This window comes from Seriola dumerili, unplaced genomic scaffold (assembly GCF_002260705.1).
Source record: "Seriola dumerili isolate Sdu_G_001 unplaced genomic scaffold, Sdu_1.0 BDQW01000367.1, whole genome shotgun sequence".
Taxonomy (NCBI): domain Eukaryota; kingdom Metazoa; phylum Chordata; class Actinopteri; order Carangiformes; family Carangidae; genus Seriola; species Seriola dumerili.
Window position 1 is genome coordinate 1,365,419 of NW_019174622.1, and position 17,306 is coordinate 1,382,724.

At 37.4% G+C, this 17,306-nt stretch overlaps 1 protein-coding gene across 1 annotated transcript in view; it reads left to right on the forward strand.

Moving 5' to 3' along the window:
• The first annotated feature begins 4,213 nt into the window (after positions 1 to 4,213).
• Positions 4,214 to 17,306, forward strand: part of LOC111233101 (AT-rich interactive domain-containing protein 5B-like) — a 30,525-nt gene continuing 17,432 nt past the window's right edge. Inside the window, exons 1-2 of the mRNA XM_022760865.1 lie at positions 4,214 to 4,276; positions 16,525 to 16,677. Coding sequence (XP_022616586.1) covers positions 4,256 to 4,276; positions 16,525 to 16,677 — 174 coding nt within the window. The 5' untranslated portion in view covers positions 4,214 to 4,255. The remainder of the gene's footprint in view (positions 4,277 to 16,524; positions 16,678 to 17,306) is intronic.

The window sequence follows — 17,306 nt, forward strand, 5'->3', positions numbered from 1 at the left end:
GGGAAAACTGTGATTTAACTGTGAGGCGTTTAAGTTTGCTGACAGCATCAGAAACGAGGATAAAAGGTTTTTTATTTAATGAGTATTTACTCTGATTTTATCTGTGATTTATGAGTTGTGTTGTAGACGCTGATGGTCTGAGGGTTTGATTTAAGTTTATCACCAGTTTTTGGACTTTTCTCTGTTGTTTGGAAGTCTGACTGACCCGCTACTGGAGTCAGAGGGCGACAGGAAGTTTATTAGTAGCTTTATTAGTATCATGGGTAGATTACTGAATGGGCCAACGGCACAGAAGTCCAGGCTCCTCGGACCAAAACCTCTGTGTGAAGTAACGTCTAACATTTTTTGTTGGAGAGTCAACATATAGAAGATAAGTGCAAACTGCAGACAGCTGGATATTATACGCAATTATTTTCTCCTTCACGTCAACAAACACCAGAGCGTCTGAATCACATATGAGTCAAATTACATAAAAATACATGCTGTCGTATAAGATGTGTAATTTTGACGCATCTTTCATGTTTGTTTTAATTTGTGTCTCCAGAGCAATCTGTACTGTTTTTCTTTTCAGTTCTTACTGTTTTGTCAGTTCGTGTTGTTTTGTAAAATATAGTTTAATAATAATTTTTTTGAAATCCCTCTGCTCAGGTGGAGAGCTAGCAGCTAACGTTAGCAGCTCACCTGTTCAGCGAGATGACTCCTTCTGCAGCGCTTTCACAAGACAGATTGTTTAATAACCTATCTGTTGATTATCTATACATGACAAATAGCAGCTATTTTCTGATATTCTTTTCATATTAGAATATTTAAAGTTGTTTATTTGGCTTTAATTTACTCTACTAGACTATTAATAATGTACATGTTTATTACTGACAATATTCAACAACCAGAACGACAAGAATCATGGAAAAATGAATGATTAAAGTGACCAATAACTTTCTTAATATAGTTAAAAGTTCGACTTGAAAAACATGAAAACCTCCTTTAAAATCTGCTTCAACTTTTTACTTTCAGAAATGAAATGAGGACGCACTAAGTAACTTTAAGATGTACAGAGTTCAGCCCCTAAGAGACCAGAGTGAAGCTGGTCCTCAGTCCGCACTTACACTCATGTTTAGAAGTGACTATAAAAGGTATTCAAAGGTCCAAGTCCCCAAACATCATCTCAGCTTGCAGTCTGAAACTCAACTTTTACACACATTATTACATAAAACATGGATTTCATAGGTCAGGCTTTCACAATAACATTTCTGATGCTCAACGGATAAACTGAGAAAAGAAAACACTGTCATACTAAATGAGACATGACTCTAGATTTAAAGATTAATGTGATTCATTCTCTAACGTAATAATAAAATATTTACTTACTCTGATCTAGATACAGTGAAAATGCCTCATTTTACTTTAGTAGGATTTGTATTCAGTACTTCTACTTGTAATGGAGTATTTTTATAATGTGGTGCTGGTAGTTTTACTTGAATTGAGGATGTGAGTACTTCTTCTTCCACTGCAAATTACATTCATTCCGGTAATGGGCAGAGTCTGGCACTTGTGGTGTGCGCCTACTTCAGGGTTGGTTGTGGTTTGTTTGATTTGGGACACCACCAGGTCTTTGCCAGAGTGATATCAATAACAACAGCATAAGAAAAGTAAACTGGGGAACAAAGAAACTTAAGAAACTTTTCGTACCTGTGAGAGTTTTCGGAGGTCATGTGAACAGGAAACGGTGCGTGCAGGGAAGAACCGGAGCAGAAGTACTTCAAAAATGTACTTAATTACTTTCCATCACTGCTAATGCAATTACTTAGCCTCCAGTACACGTGTGTTTTAATGTTGTTCAACCAGATAAAACTCCTGAGTGAAAACAAAGGGCTGCCTCTTAACAGACTAATATCGAAAAGGTAACAGATTAATCTCCACAACAACTAATCCTCCATTGTCTCACTGCTCATCATGACTCAGCGCCAGTGTTTGCTAAAATTAGACAATGTATGACATTTAATATTGGTAATGAAATGTCAAACCAACATCGGCGCATTGGAGCAGAAAACTGTGTGTAAATCAGTGTGTGACACCGAAGTTAAAGTACAAGTTTTCACCCTGTTTTTACACCTTAATCTGATTGGATAATGACAGTCCAATCGCAAAGCAGAGTCGCAGTCAGAGGGCAGGTGGTTCTCATTGCCTTTATTTCCACCGCAGGTCCTGAAAGATGTAGTGATTTTCAAGCCCATGTCGTCGTCCATCTTGAACTTGTACTACACTGCTAGGCCTACTAGTGGGGCCGAGTTCACCAAGTGTTTTCCAAAAACAACCAAGAGTTTTCTGCCAGAGAAAAACCCTATGTGGACTTTATGTTAAATCAATTAACTTTATTTATTGAAAGAAGAGCACCTATGTCCTTTTTAACAGCCACAACAGTGTAATGTTGATAAATTCATTTAGTATATTTTTAACATTTTGAGTGGAAAATTAAGTTAAGGAAACTTGGATATGAATGTTTTCTTTTTATTGTGCCAACATGTAAGTGAAATCATGGCAAAGTATTTTTTATAGAAGTCCTTCATTGGAGTTTTTGATGGTCATTGTATTAGACTGTTCTTTTTACTTTAAATGTGACTCTTCCTTTGCACAGTTTAATGTTCGTTTGTGCCTCTTTCTGGCACCTGCACAGGTATGCATATGTTTTTGTTTTTTTTACATTTACACTATTTACACTTTTTTTTTTTTTTTTACAGGGCATGTAAATCAGATGTTCTCGGGAAATTCAGAAAATTCAACTTCTAAAACTGTAAACAGTGAATGGCTAGTCTGTTTTAAATAGGTAAATATCAATGCTTATCAGTGGTTTAAAAAGTTTGCATGATTGAGCAAATAGTTCACAAATACTACCACGTTGTCTCAGCAAACTATGTATGTGAGATATTCCCACTCAATATGACATAAAACTCTGTTATTGAAACAAATTATTTTATCATTCGGTTGAAAGTGTTGTGTTAAACTGACAGAAATCTCCGGTCAGACATGGGTCATGTGACACTTTGTATGTCAGGTGTACTCATAATGTTACTGTACTGAACTGAAAGTTTTGTGTGCAAGCTGTTTCCAGTCGTGTATAGCGTGAGATTCAGCTGAATACTGAAAAATCTTATGTTAATTTGACTTTTTCCAATATATAATGTTGTTTGTACATAAAATAATTAAGTTATTACAGATTTTTATGTGTTGGAAAGTAACTAAGTACATTTACTGCAGGTACTGTACTTTTTTTTGGAGATACATTATTGAAGTATTTCAATTTTCTGCTGCTGTTTAGTGACACAAAATAAATAAATCATAATGTATTGTAAGATTGAATGACTCCTGATATTATATCCAATGACATTAATGCATCAATAACTATAATCTAAGAATATAATATATATTTTTCTAAAAAGGGCCATTTAAAAAAATTAGTACTTTTACTTCATTGGTACTTTTATTTAAGTAGAATTTTGAGTTGCAGTTTACTCATGCACTGGACTTTTTTACAATTTTGAGGTACTTGTACTGAGTGTTTTCATTCTCTACTACTTTGAATTTCTAGTCCACATTCTGTACTTTTCATTACACTTTATTTATCTACCAACTTTTGTTACTGTGCAGATTCACATTAATTATACAAAACATAATTAAAACATATTTATATTTTGCAGTATAATAGGTTAATATGAGAACCAGCAGTATATAAAATAATTAAAATTAGCCCCACCTTCACCAACTGGAAATTAAAGTGGTAAAACACATTAATGCATAGCACAAGTCTGCAATATAAGTAAGGCTGCTTTTATTTTGGTAGTTTAAGTGTATTTTAATGCTAGTACTTTTACTGCAGGACTTTAACAGAGTACTTCCACACAGTGGTATTACCACTTTTACTAAAGTAAAAGATCTAAGTTGTACTTCTTCCACCTTCTGCTCGTAGCTAAACCCCGCCCTCGTATTCCGTTTCAGTCGGAAATACGTCACATTACTGAAGCTAAAGATGCTCCAACTGCCGTTTCTCTGTGACTTTAGCATTAAGTTGGACTCTGTGGCAAACTTTGGCCACACCTAGATCCTGTCCCATTTCCACTTACAAAAAAAAAAAAAAAAAAAAAAAAAAAAAAAAAAAAGACAGGCTTTTATTTTTTCTATCTGGTGCGTTTGTTTGTGTGTCGGCGAGTCCCGGCGGTGTAACCGGAGAGGGGCCTCAGAGAGGGAATGCAGGACTGCAATGGAGCACAATGCAATACAGGTAAAGCCGATATAATTTCCAAATAAATGTCGTTTTCTGACACTTTGACGCGGCGGTTTTTCGGACCTGTTGACGGGTGAAATATTTTAACCGTATGTCGCCGCGAACCGGAGCCGGATTTCGCGTTTTATTTCATTTAGTTTGACCATGTCGTATTGATTGTTTTCCCATATCAACCAAACCCAAGCACGGAGAGTTGCTCTGACTGCAATTACAACTTTATTCAACCAGGGCTCAACTTTTTTTTCCCCTCCTTCTCCTCCAGAGGTGGAAAATAAAACGCAGATATTTGTATTTTTCGTGGGGGGAAACGATCGGCGGTGACACCGAGCTGTCGCCTCGTTTGTTACCGGAGACTCAGCCGTTAAATTCCAGTTTAATATTTCTGATATTTTCGGCGGTGTTAATGATTAATTTCTTTGTGTGTCGTGTCGACAGTCTCAGCTTCTCCTCCGGCTACCAACCCCCACCCGCCACTAACAGCCACATTATGGCTAAATAAAATTAAATTTCTGGCCGTTTGCCTGCCTGAAAATATCAGGAAACTTTTCAGCTGCTCCACATTTTCAACAACAACAAAAAAAAAGAGCTACATCGACATTTTTCATTTGACTGCACTGAATTTAATTTCAACACCGACGTGATATTGAACACTGAAATTTTTTTTTTTTTTTTTCGACAGGGACTAGGTGGAGCAGCAGTAGTGTTGCTTTTATAGGAAGCATATTGATATTATTATCAAATACACCCCCCACCACCACCACCACCTCTCCACCCCAACCCCCCCCCCCCCTCGACATTTTGTCTCCGGCGTAATTGCCACAGTTTAAGGAGGAATGTTAATATTGTGTGTGTGTGTTTGAAGGGTAAATGTGGAGTTTTTGTACTTGAAATAGCGAGGATTAGTCCTGCCTTAAAACCCAGGAAACATCCAGAGGACACACACACACACAACATATACACAACATATACACACACACACACACACACACACACACAGAGCCAGGGCAGTGTGTGCTTTTTAGTCGAAATAGAAACGAACAAAGTCATTTATTTTGATAGAAATCCTCCATGTGTGGCTCGGGGGATATTTAATATTCCAGAGGTGGTTGTATATTTTTTATAATATCTCTGTTTAAATATTAATTTATTGCAGCATTAATGTTTTTTTTTTTCTTTCTTTTTTTTTGTTTCTCCCAGTGGTGAACTTGTGAGTTTTTTTTTTTTGTTTTTTTTTTTGAATAACAGGATATACCCAAGGTCAATACTGTAGCAGTGTTTGGAATTTATTTATTTATTTATTGTCCAAAAGCAGTAGACATTTTATTATTAATATTCGTCGGAGGGTTTCTCTCTCTCTCTCTCTCTCTCTCTCTCTCTCTCTCTCTCTCTCTCTCTTCCTTCCTGTACTGAAAACTGAGTAGAAAAATATCTCACTGCATTATTCCCAGAAATATCACGAGAACTGACGTAGGCAGGGTGCAGATTAAGGGTTTCCATTTTAAATTCTTGTGTGTGTGTGTGTGTGTGTGTGTGTGTGTGTGTGTGTTCACATTTTAGACAGAGGGCTGCCTCTCAGTGCTCAGATTATATTATGTGGCTTTTATTTTCCTGCCTGCTCAGCCCTGCCTCGTTTCCACCACTAGGCTGGAGCACTGCTTCAGCTGGCCCTCCCCCAGGGCCAAAAAAAAAAAAAAAAAGAATCATATACCACTCCTATAGCAGATAATAGTCTGTTTATTATACACTATGCTGACGTGATGGTAGTATTTATCAAATATTCTCACTGTAATTAGGTTAAATATGTGTTTAATTCTCATTCTGGGGCTGAAACTGTGTCTGCTGAGCTTATTTATCTCACTTTGTTGTCGTGTTTTCCTTGTTTTTTCTGCTCTTACACTTACTAATATCTAAACCTAAAAGATTTAATTGATTTTACTCAATGGACACAACATAAATTGGCAACACCTTTATAATTGATTAAACATTTCTAAGCAAAAATGCCCCAAAAAATGGATTAATAGATGGATGGAACATAAATGTGCAACAGTTTTGTCAATAATCAATTTATTTTTCATGCAAAAAATCCAAATTTTCTGGTTCCAGCTTTTCAAGTGTGACCTAAATAGTGAATTTATCTCACTTTGTTCTGGTCCTTTTCCTGCTTACATAACGATAAATACCTAGAGCTCAAATGATTAATCGATCTATAGATAAACAGAAAATACATCGGTAGAAACTTTATAGTGGATTAATCAATATTTAAGCAAAAATGCCCAAATTCTCTGGTTCCATCTTGTCAAATGTGAGAAAAATAGTGAATTTATATCACTTTGTTGTCTTTGGTTTTCCTGATCATCTACCTATAGTTATGTAAAACTCAAAAGGATTCATTGATTACTCAGTGGAAGCAACATATATTGCCAATAATTCCGATCATCAATGAATCAAAAATGCCCAAAATTGTAGTCCCAGCTTGTCAAATGCTAGCAAAAATAGTGAATTTATCTCAGTCTTTCTGTTCAAATACCTATAGATAACTAAAGCTTAAAGGATCAATAGATTAGTTGATAAACAGAAAGTAAATCTTCACTATTTTATAAATGATTAATCTGATGACTCTCTGGTTTCAGCCTCTGAAACAGGAACATTTCCTGTTTGTCTGTCGTCCTCGAGTGAAAGACAAAACAATCAATTGTATAGATCTTATATATATCTATATATATATATATATCTATATATATATATATATATAGATATATATATGATTGGTTGATAAAGTAATCACCAGATTAATAGGTAATCAAAATAATCATAACTTGCAGCTCAGTTAAATAAAGTTTTAGTTTAATTGTGTTCCTAGTGTAGAAGTAATACTCCTGTAATATACAGTATGTCTAATGTAACTCCAGGGGCCAATAATGTGTCGAGCTCAAAAGTGATTCAGTCTTCTAATGGCTGGTTGTTCGTTCCTCCTTATAGTCTCATATCATATGTGAGTGATGTAATGACACTTAATAACATCTAAAATGTGACACCGGTGTTGCTGCAGGGCCCCCGGTGATCCATACACAGACTTAATCTGACTTCACGGTGTCATCTTGCTGAAGTATTAATATAACGTTAATGTATTTATGATATCCCCGCACCCGTACAGTTCAATATCTAACTTCAAACTCCACTGAAAACTGTTTAATATTCATGTAATGTTACATTCATGGGTGATACTTTGTCCGTACTTTATTGTCTTTTTTTTTTTTCTTGTGGTATCAAGTTTAGTAATCCATAAACACATCTAAAATAATCCCATGGTATTCTGGGAGCGGTTCCCAAGTGATCTGTAGAGACTTCATCTGTCCTTATAAACGAATATATAAATATATAGATAAAAATATCATGTAGTGACTCAATGTTCAGGTTCATCCTGATTTTATATTGCTTTATTTTATTCTTTCTCTTTCTTCTTCCTACTTATAAATGACTGTTTAATCTTCCCATAATGTGAAATTACATTCGATTAAAGCCTAATATTTTGTCAATAACATATCAACGAATCATATTGAGCCTAATAATCATTAAAAAAACATCTGTAATTCTCCTATAACATTCCTATAGTGTCGTATTGAGGATAATGCGATAATTTTCCTCACAGGAGTCAGTGGGGACAAATAAATTACTACAATATTCCTTAAATTAACCTATAATGTACCTAATGTGGATAATACTGTGTCCGCACGGCTCAGTAGTGATTTTACAGTACTTAATTTTATTCTTTCACAACAGTACTTTTAATATTCTTACAGTAATCACTCAGTTCATGGGTGATATTTTAATTACAGTCGTCAATTGTGACTGAAACTTTGTCATAAGTTTAATAATCCTCAATAAGTCCCACAATAACTTTATTGTATTCTTTATACTTTATTTTAATCTTTCATTCACTCTTTTTTCTAACTCTTATACTTATAAATAACTATTTATTGTTGCAGAAGTTGTTCTTTAGTTATCTTAAGTACTCTGTAGTGTATTATTGATGCTTCCTTGTATGTTATTGAGTGTAATAATCCTTGTAAACTTCTATAATATTCCTTTGAGGGCTCACAGTAATGAGTATGTGGTAAAATGTGTTATCATGTGTTACTATAGTATTCCCTGAGCACCCCTGTGATATTCCCATAGGAGCTCAAACTGCCTCCAGGCTGGTGAGTCTTATTCTATATAAACCTGATGTTTTGTTTTGTTTTTTTCTCCTTCTTGTGTGAGAATAATATTCTATATATATATTTACATCAGCTGTGCAACTCAGCAGAATTCATAGTGCGTCGTTTTTACCTCTAAAATGAGAGAAAAATACATCTTTAATATCGCCATGTGGACTTGGAAATGCACCTGTGGGATCAGTGCTGGATTTGAATGATTATTTAATCCTATAGCGTCTTTATGGTTTTCCTGTCGGGACTTGCAGCATGTTTGCGGCACTGATTAATGGCGCTGTCTCACTCTGCTGTTTCTTTTATAATCTCACTATCCGATGGGCTTTATATGATAAAGGTGTATCACAAAGACGTTTATAATTTCAGTTCCTATAGCAGGATACAGAGCAGGTTTGACATTCAACAGTGACCTTGTCTAATTTAGAGTCTAATATTCCTCTAATACAGATATCGTGTTGCCTTCAGGGCTCAGACCGTGTCTCTGTGAGCTTGTCTGGCTTGATGTTGTTTTTCATTAGTGTGTAGTTTTGGTGTCCTATAGTTTCCCCACAGGACCATAAAGTGTGTGTGTGTGTGTGTGTGTGTGTGTGTGAGATACTCCACAGTGACGTCATTAAACATTATGCCGCTGCATTTAATCATATTGTGGCTTTTTTAAATGGCTGGCGTCACCGCTGTTGTTTGACTGTGTGCGTGGCTGATTCGTATATTTTCTGCTGCGATATTTATTCTGTATATGTCTAAAAATTGATCCTAGGCCCTGCTGCAGCTGGTCTGCAGAGCTACAGTGGGTGGGGGAGGGAGGGAGGTAGGGAGGGCTGCCTGTGGTGGGTTGTGGGTATTGGGTGGGGGGAGGGTGTGCTGGGTGGGGTGGGGGTTGTGGATGATAAACGCAAGGAGTGAGAATTTGAGAATATTCTGCATTTAGGCAGCGGACGGGAGGTGAAGGGCGACGGCAGAGCTGCTGCGCTCAAACATCACAGGCAGCTGCACGGCGATCGGACGGGGGGGGGGGGGTGGGGGGGGGGGGGGGGGTGGGGCACGGCACGGCACGCCGGGTCGTTTTTAGAGAAGCTCTGCTACAGACCGTTGCTGCCACAGAGAGGGGAGGAAACACTGTATATGCATTTTATTTAGTGAATCTTCACAAGCCATCTATCATGAGTAAATGGGTAGCAGCTGCAGAGGCGGCCACACCCTGAGCTTATACACTAGGCCTTTTATTTCCTATGGATAATAAGCTTTGGTGAATGTGACTTCTCCCTGGCTTATTTTAATTCACTTAATATGAAATATGGAATCTACCGTGCACTTGAAACTACAACTGGAACGATCAGCTGATTGAAAGAAAATCAATCAGGAAGTGTTTTTATAATCATTTACCAACTTCTGTCAAACATTTCTTTTCCTCCTCTGACAGTATTTACCTTGTTTTACAAATAACTACAGCTGAAAGGATGAATCCACATCAATCTCATAATCTGTTATTTGTAGTTTTTTTTCCAATACCAAAATGTTCTGGTTCCAATAAGTTCATGGACTGAAAATAAATCGGCAACAAATTCACAATCAATGAATCATCCCATAACCAAGAATCCTCTGGTTTCAGCTGCTCAGATGTGAATGTTTTCCTGGTTATCTCAGTTTTCTGTCGCAGTAAATTGAATATTTCTGTGTTCTGGGCTGTTTATCAGACAAAACAAGCAAATTTAAACCTGTCAACTTGGACTTTAATCGATCGATTAGATGAGAAAGTAATCGCAGGATTGATTATCAGTGGAGATAATCACAAGTTGCAGCTCTCTATATGAAACATCTTTGTGTTTTTATCTGTTATTTGGACAGAAAATGTCACTTTGGGAAATTAGTGATGGAAATTCACCTCAGCAAATATTCTGATAATAGATTGATGTTTTTATTTTTATTTGATCATTAATAATTTCATTTTTTTTTTTTTAAAGCAAAATCTTTCTGCTTCCAGCTTCTTAAATGGGATAATTAGCTGTTTTGGTGTCACAGTAAAGTGAATATATCTTTGGGTTTGAGACAGAATTATAAACCAAAGTGATCGATTAATGGAGAAAATAATCGTCACAATAATCTGATTGGCAGATTATCGGATAATGAGAATAATTGTCAGCTGCATTCAAATGATAAACAGCAAATTTAATAAGTGGCTTGTTTTCAGTTTGGATGTTTGTCACTGAGACGTGTTTGTTGAACGTCGCGGCTCGTTTGCAGCTTGTGTGCTGCAGCTGTGCGTCTGCAGATTGTGTTTCATGTGAAGCTGGGTGTAATTCGGTCTTTTCTCGCCTCTAGCTCCAAAACAGAGGATCACAGAGGAGCAGGGGCTGCGTGATGGAGTCGGTGTCAGGAAAACGTTTCAGTGTATAGAGCTGTGCAGACTGGATCATGGTGTCTGCTGCGGTGCACAGAAAAACCGCATGTGAGCAATTTGCCTCGGATGGATGAACATGAAGGCGAAAAACACCTGCATTAACGTACGAGTCTGACGATGTTCTACTTTTCCTTTTTGTCACTAAATCCCATAAAAAAAGACTCAAACCAACGGGAATGTCTCCCGCTGACAGTTGCGAGGCTGATATATCTGATTCCTCTCAGCCATAGAACCCCATTGTTCCCAAAAACTATTGAAAACTGAGCCACACTGTTGCACTGGGCGACGTGGATTAGTCCGCCGCTGAAAATAGTCCCCGACAAATGCCCCCACTTCCTCCTGTTTGTTTGATTGAAAACTACAGCAGGCAGCTGTTTTAGTAAATTATTGAGACTTTTACAAAATGAAACTAAATATTTATGGTCTGTTTTTAAAGTTTCACGTCTTCAGTGGGAACCAATGAGCTGAGAGAGACACTGACAGAGGAGGGAAGTCAGTGTTGGGAGATAAACACTCAATATTGACTGCAGCAACTAGTCAATTAATCAATCAGTCAATTGTCAGAAAAACTATAACTATAAAGAAATAATTGTCAGTCATTTTTCAAGCAAAGAAGTGCCGCTTTTCTCTGTTTTATATCATTATATATTGAATATTTTTAGCCCGAGAGAAAGTGGAACTGATATTTTCTAACATTTTATAGACTAAACGATTCATTCATTAATTGAGAAAAATAATAAAGTCATTCATGAGCCTTTTGCGTATTTGAAATTTCAGCCTGACGTGAAGGAAACGGAATAACATATCTGTTGAAGTACAAACTTGAGCTGAAACGCTTTGTTGAATAGTTGATGGACGGATGTTTTGATAATTGAATTAAGCAAAAATGCAAAAAATTCAGTGGATCCAGCTTCTCAAATATAAATATTTGCTGCTTTTTCTGTCTCTTTGATTGTGAACTCATATCAGACAGAACAAACTACATTTTAAAGATGTCTTTTTGAGGTTTGGGAAATTGTGATTGTGATATTTTCCCCTATTTTCAGACATTTTTTATAGACCTGACGATGGTTAATTATACGAGAAAGTAACTGGCAGAGAAACCTCTACTGAAAATAATCATCAGTTTAGTTTATCCATGCTTATTTGTGCCAAATAATAAAATAAATGCCACGTTCTCTGTCTAACCAAAATAACTAAAAACTGAACTGAAACTTCAGTTGAGTTGTGTGAGCTGGAGTTAATGTGCCCTTAGGTTTCAGTGAAACACAATCTGCTGCAGCTCATGAGCAAAAAATGACGAAAATGATCCTGATTCGAAACAAGGAGGTGATTCATGACATCTGTTTGAATTTGTAAATTTAACAAACGTGTGGAGCTGTAGATAAAGAGCGCTCCGTCCGGGGCTGAGAGAAGTCCACGTTGTTTGGTTTTTCAGAGCGAGGAACTGGCGTAAGTCACCTCGGCCTGTGGATTTTGTGGTTATGTGTGAGCACATTAACACACGGCCTGAGGACTGAAGCTGTGGCTCAGGATCCAAAATGGCAGCTCACCATCCTCCTGACAGAAAACACAGCTCATCGTTTTGGGTCACGCTGTTAAAGAGAATCTGTTTCCCTGGTACTGAGAAGTGAGAGGTGTCCGTCAGACCTCACATGAAACACAGCGGCCTTGTATTTAGGAGAAAACCTGCCTCCATGTCTTTGGTGTGTTTTTCTGTTGTAGCTTCTTTTTTTTTTTTCCTGCACGCTCCTCGGGGTGTCACGGGCCCCGGGCTCCTCACACTTCCTCTTACAGAACAGTGAAATCAAAGCTGCAGGTTTATTCACCAGCAGCAGCAGCACAGACAGTATTGGCTTTCAGATGTATGAACCCACTCAAGGTGCGCTCGATTTATTGTTCCAGCCGTGTAAACACCCACAAAATGGGAGCTTTGGCTGCTTTTGAAGTCGAGTCTTATTTATACAGCCCAGAATCACAAATCACAAATTTTGCTCAGTGCAGTCTGTAGAGCTTTACGACGCCCCTCTGTCCTCAAGACCCTCTGATCATATAAGGAAGAAACTCGCCCAAAAAAACCCTTTTTTAGTGGAGAAAAAAATGAAACAGCAACAGAAGTTAAGGCGAATCAAGCGCTCCTCGTCGCATCCACAGTGTAAACACACAAGAAGTTCCATGTGAACTGAGCTGTAGATTGACTTTTTTTTTTTTTTGCCAAATGACACAGCCGCCATTTTGGGGACAGAAAAGAAAAAGGGAAGCAGGACTTATAGAAACACTGCTGTCAGGAGGACACGGTTAAAGTTCATTAACAGATTATTAATGCACATTAAGCTGCTAAATATCTGACATTTTTAAAGAACTGTAGAGTTTACACTCCATTAGTTTTGCATTCTTACAATATTCTCATTATTCTCTTGATAAGTAGTAAAATACTGCTGTGGCATGGATGCATCACTATTAATAATCTAATAACGTCATATATGGTAATATATCGGTCACAGTGGATGTTTTCACTTCAGGTTTTTATACTCTTTATACATTTCAGTAGGTTTTGAACATATTACACCATCCTTTTACTTAATTAACAGATCTATTTAGTTCTTAATTGCCGGTTGAAAGCTCCAGAAAAGCTAGTAATGGGATCTGGAGCTCAGCTCAGAGAATTTAATGTCTTTTATTTGTGCAGAATTTCAAGAAAAGAAGCTGACATTGTTTTCTCTCTCCCGGGAAATTGTGAGATAAATAATAATCTCTCACCGGTGCCTCAGTCAATATGAGCCTGAACAATAGGCTGCTGCTGTAGTGAAGCGTAATGACGGCCTCGGTGCTTTCTGTGAGGACACATTATATGAACAACAAAACACCGAGCTGCTGGAGGAGAAACTACAAGCTGCAATTTACTCCGACTCATGGTGTCAAAACATCCGTCTCTTTTAAAATTGCATGAAACGGAGCCATGAACTGAAAAGCCACACATGAAGTCATCGCGGTATCTGTCAGAATACATCCAAACACTCCAGGGATTAATCATCCAGAGTCTATAAAGCAGGAGATTATCATTCTCTGGAAAAGGAAACTTCAGAAAATGTCAGTTCTGGTAAAAAAAAAAAAGAAAATAAAAAAAGAAAAGAAATGCCTTTTTTGTCATTTTTGTCAGGTTAGTCAGAGTTATTATGTAAGTGGATGAAGAAAATACTCTGAGTCAGACTCACATTCACTTTGCAGTCAAACATTTTCATGGAGAAGCTTTAATGCTGTTTGTTTTAATGCTGGTTAAAGCTCTCCTCTAAAAACAGTCCATCTTTATTTCACTGAAGTTTTCTCAGTCATTTTGAGCTGCGATGGTTAATCAGTTTATTTTTCTGTCAATCGACTAATCTGCAATTATTTTACTAATCGATTTTTTGTTTTTTTGAGTCATTTTTTTCTTAAAAGAAAATATGTTTCTGGTTCCAGCTTCTCAGATGTGAACGTTTTCTGTTTTCCATCGTCTGCTGTGACAGTAAACTCAGTGTGTTTGGGTTTTAGTCTGTTTATCAGACAACACAAGACATGTGAAGAAACAACCAATCGATTACTTCAGATAATAATCAACAAATGAATCAATAATAGAAATAATCATTAGTTGCCATATTTAATGTTTGTTTTTGTTACTGTGCAAATAAATAAACAAATTAAATGGCTTTTATTTTGAAACACTTGCAGGAAGTGTTTAGTTGGTCACTGGGGGGAGTTTAGCTGCGACCTACACACAGTTACTGTTCTCAGCCAGCTTCTCTTCTAAATGTGAAAAGTTTCCCTCCCTGAGCAGGAAGTGAGAGAACATTTACCAAAATAAAAGCACAGAGTAATAACTTTTAAAATGTGACTGCGGGACCCTCTGGTTGGAGAGTAAAGGTCACATGACTTTGTGCCACATTGCCCAGCATACTTCCTTAAATTTAATATTTGATCTTTGATTCTACAAACAAAGATTAAACATATTAAACATTAAACAGATTCAGACAATGTCAGATTCATTACACGGTGCACGTGCACAGTAATTAAAAGTTAAGATTAAAAAAAAAAAGTCAGAATAACTAATGAACAATATCTATAACGAATGATAGATTCTGAATGATTAACTACAGCGGGTGGTTTTATTGTGGCGCTCTGGAAATCATGTGACCTCTCTCCTGTGCAGCTGGATGAAAGTACAAGTCAAACAGCAGAATAATGTTTATTAATTTACCCTTTTAACTGCTGATGTGTTTATTTATTTAACACACAGGCGTTCAAAGGCCTTTTAAAAGAAGTGTGACCGTGGCGGAATGATAACATTTTTTCTTCATTCACATGCTTAAACACATGATATCTGTAAAAGAAGCGTGACACACGCAGATTATTAAGATCAGACAGGTTTGTACATGTCTTTAAATTTCAGCCTTTTCTTGTCATAATATTTAAAAACCTGCATCACTCACTTCAGACGAACATATTTACAGTCGGTATCAGGGGCTGCAGATACGACTCTGCAGCGTGAGGAGTTAATTTTTAACATTTCCTCTCTGAGGTGTTTAATATATTACAATATCCTGCTCTGAGAGCTGTTTATACATGTGAAAATGTTGCCTCATTGCAAGATGGTGCAATTTTATCGTCAGAGGTGTTGATGCCAGAGGTGGATTCTGCAGAATTTATGGTTTGAACACGCCCAAGCAAATGTAGAGAGGACTCCTGGCATTTAAATTTAAGTCTGATAGTTTCATCACCAAAATATTTTCCCTTTTTTAATACAGGGAAATGTCAAATTGACCCGTACCTGTATTTTAATTTGGCATCTGGACATCGTTGGAATGTGAACTGGCTCAGACAGAATTTCAGAACATTGAGAATATCCCTTAAAAATGATCACACATCTCAGTATAAACAAGGAACCTTTGACCTCATCTTCTGATTATTTTTTCCATTAATAGTCTATAAAAAAAAAAAAACAAAACTGCCCGGCACAGCTTTGCAGGTCCGAGTGTGACGACCTCACACGTCCGGTTTTGTTCGACCAAAAGTCCAAACACCCAAAAATATTGAGTTCACAGTGACATATGTCAAAGAAAAGCAGGAAATCCAAAGACTTCAGAGGCTGGAATCAAATAATATTTGCCGTTACTTCACTAATAGTCGACTAATTGATTCATCGACTAATTGCAGCATTAAACAATATTAGATTGTTTTTGTTTTTGTGATATTTTTTAATTATCATCCTTATCTAGGACGTGTGTTTGGTTGAACCTGTTGTTGTGTGGCTGGATTTATTATAATTAGCTTCAGTATGAATGATATTTCCTTACATATGGAACAGAGCTGTTTCATTTCAGCTCTGCAGCCTGATGAGATTTCCTCTCTAACTCACAGCTCATCTTTGAGTTTCCTCCTCTGGACTTGAGTCAAATGTGACTGTATCAGGAACCTGTGCTTCTTTATCTGTGTCCCCTGAGGTTCAACTCAACCATAGATGATATTTCTGTCTGCAGAAGAGGTGGACTGGAGTAAAACCTTTTTTTTTTTAAGCCAAAACTCTGACACTGGAAATGCCCGTTGAGCCTCCCAGGGATCGTTAACTCTTCCTCATCTGTGCTGTCTTGTCTCTCCATCAGTGGTTGGGTGCTCCCTCCTGCCAGCGGGGCAGTTATGCCTTCTATAAGTCGGTGAGCAGCAGAGCTCAGCCCGACGGGCCCGTCCAGGTGTGGAAGCTCGGGGAGTTCTACTTCATCCGCTGTGGACCGCAGGATCCCGTGTGCGTCGCTGAGGTGAGATACCTGGTTTTTATTTGACTCTCTGCTGCATTAAAGCTGCTGTAATCCGTGTTTTTATATCAACAACTACAACAAGAACTGTTGCAGCAGAAACCTGCAGGTCTTTGAGCCTGATGAACGTCAGTCCAGGGTCCAGACTTTCACATTGTCAGCAGTGCTAACCAGCTACTAGTCAACTGATGTTGACGAGTGCCCCTCTAACCGCTGACTATGACTAACTAACCCAAACTAACTCCACAAACTGAATTGAAAATCGAACCCTAAATGGGTCACACTCCTGCTCACGTGAGCTATAGAAGAGTGATATGTTTTATTATTGAGTCTACATCCCACAGCAAGGCTAAATTTAGTCCATTGAGGTCGTGAGCTGAAAAAAGTAAAGACACGTGTGAATGAGCCTGCGTTGTATTTAGGTTGGTAGTGTTGTATCGACAGTGATTGATCAGAATGAAAGATGTAGATGATCATGTATTTGCTCGGATACAAACGTGTTAAAGTACTTGTACTTTATATTTTTACTCCACTACATTTATTTCACAGTTACAGCTGCTGGTAACTCTGATGTTCACTTGCATGACATATAGTGATTCAAAATGTCAAATGAAAGACTTTTACTAGTGGGC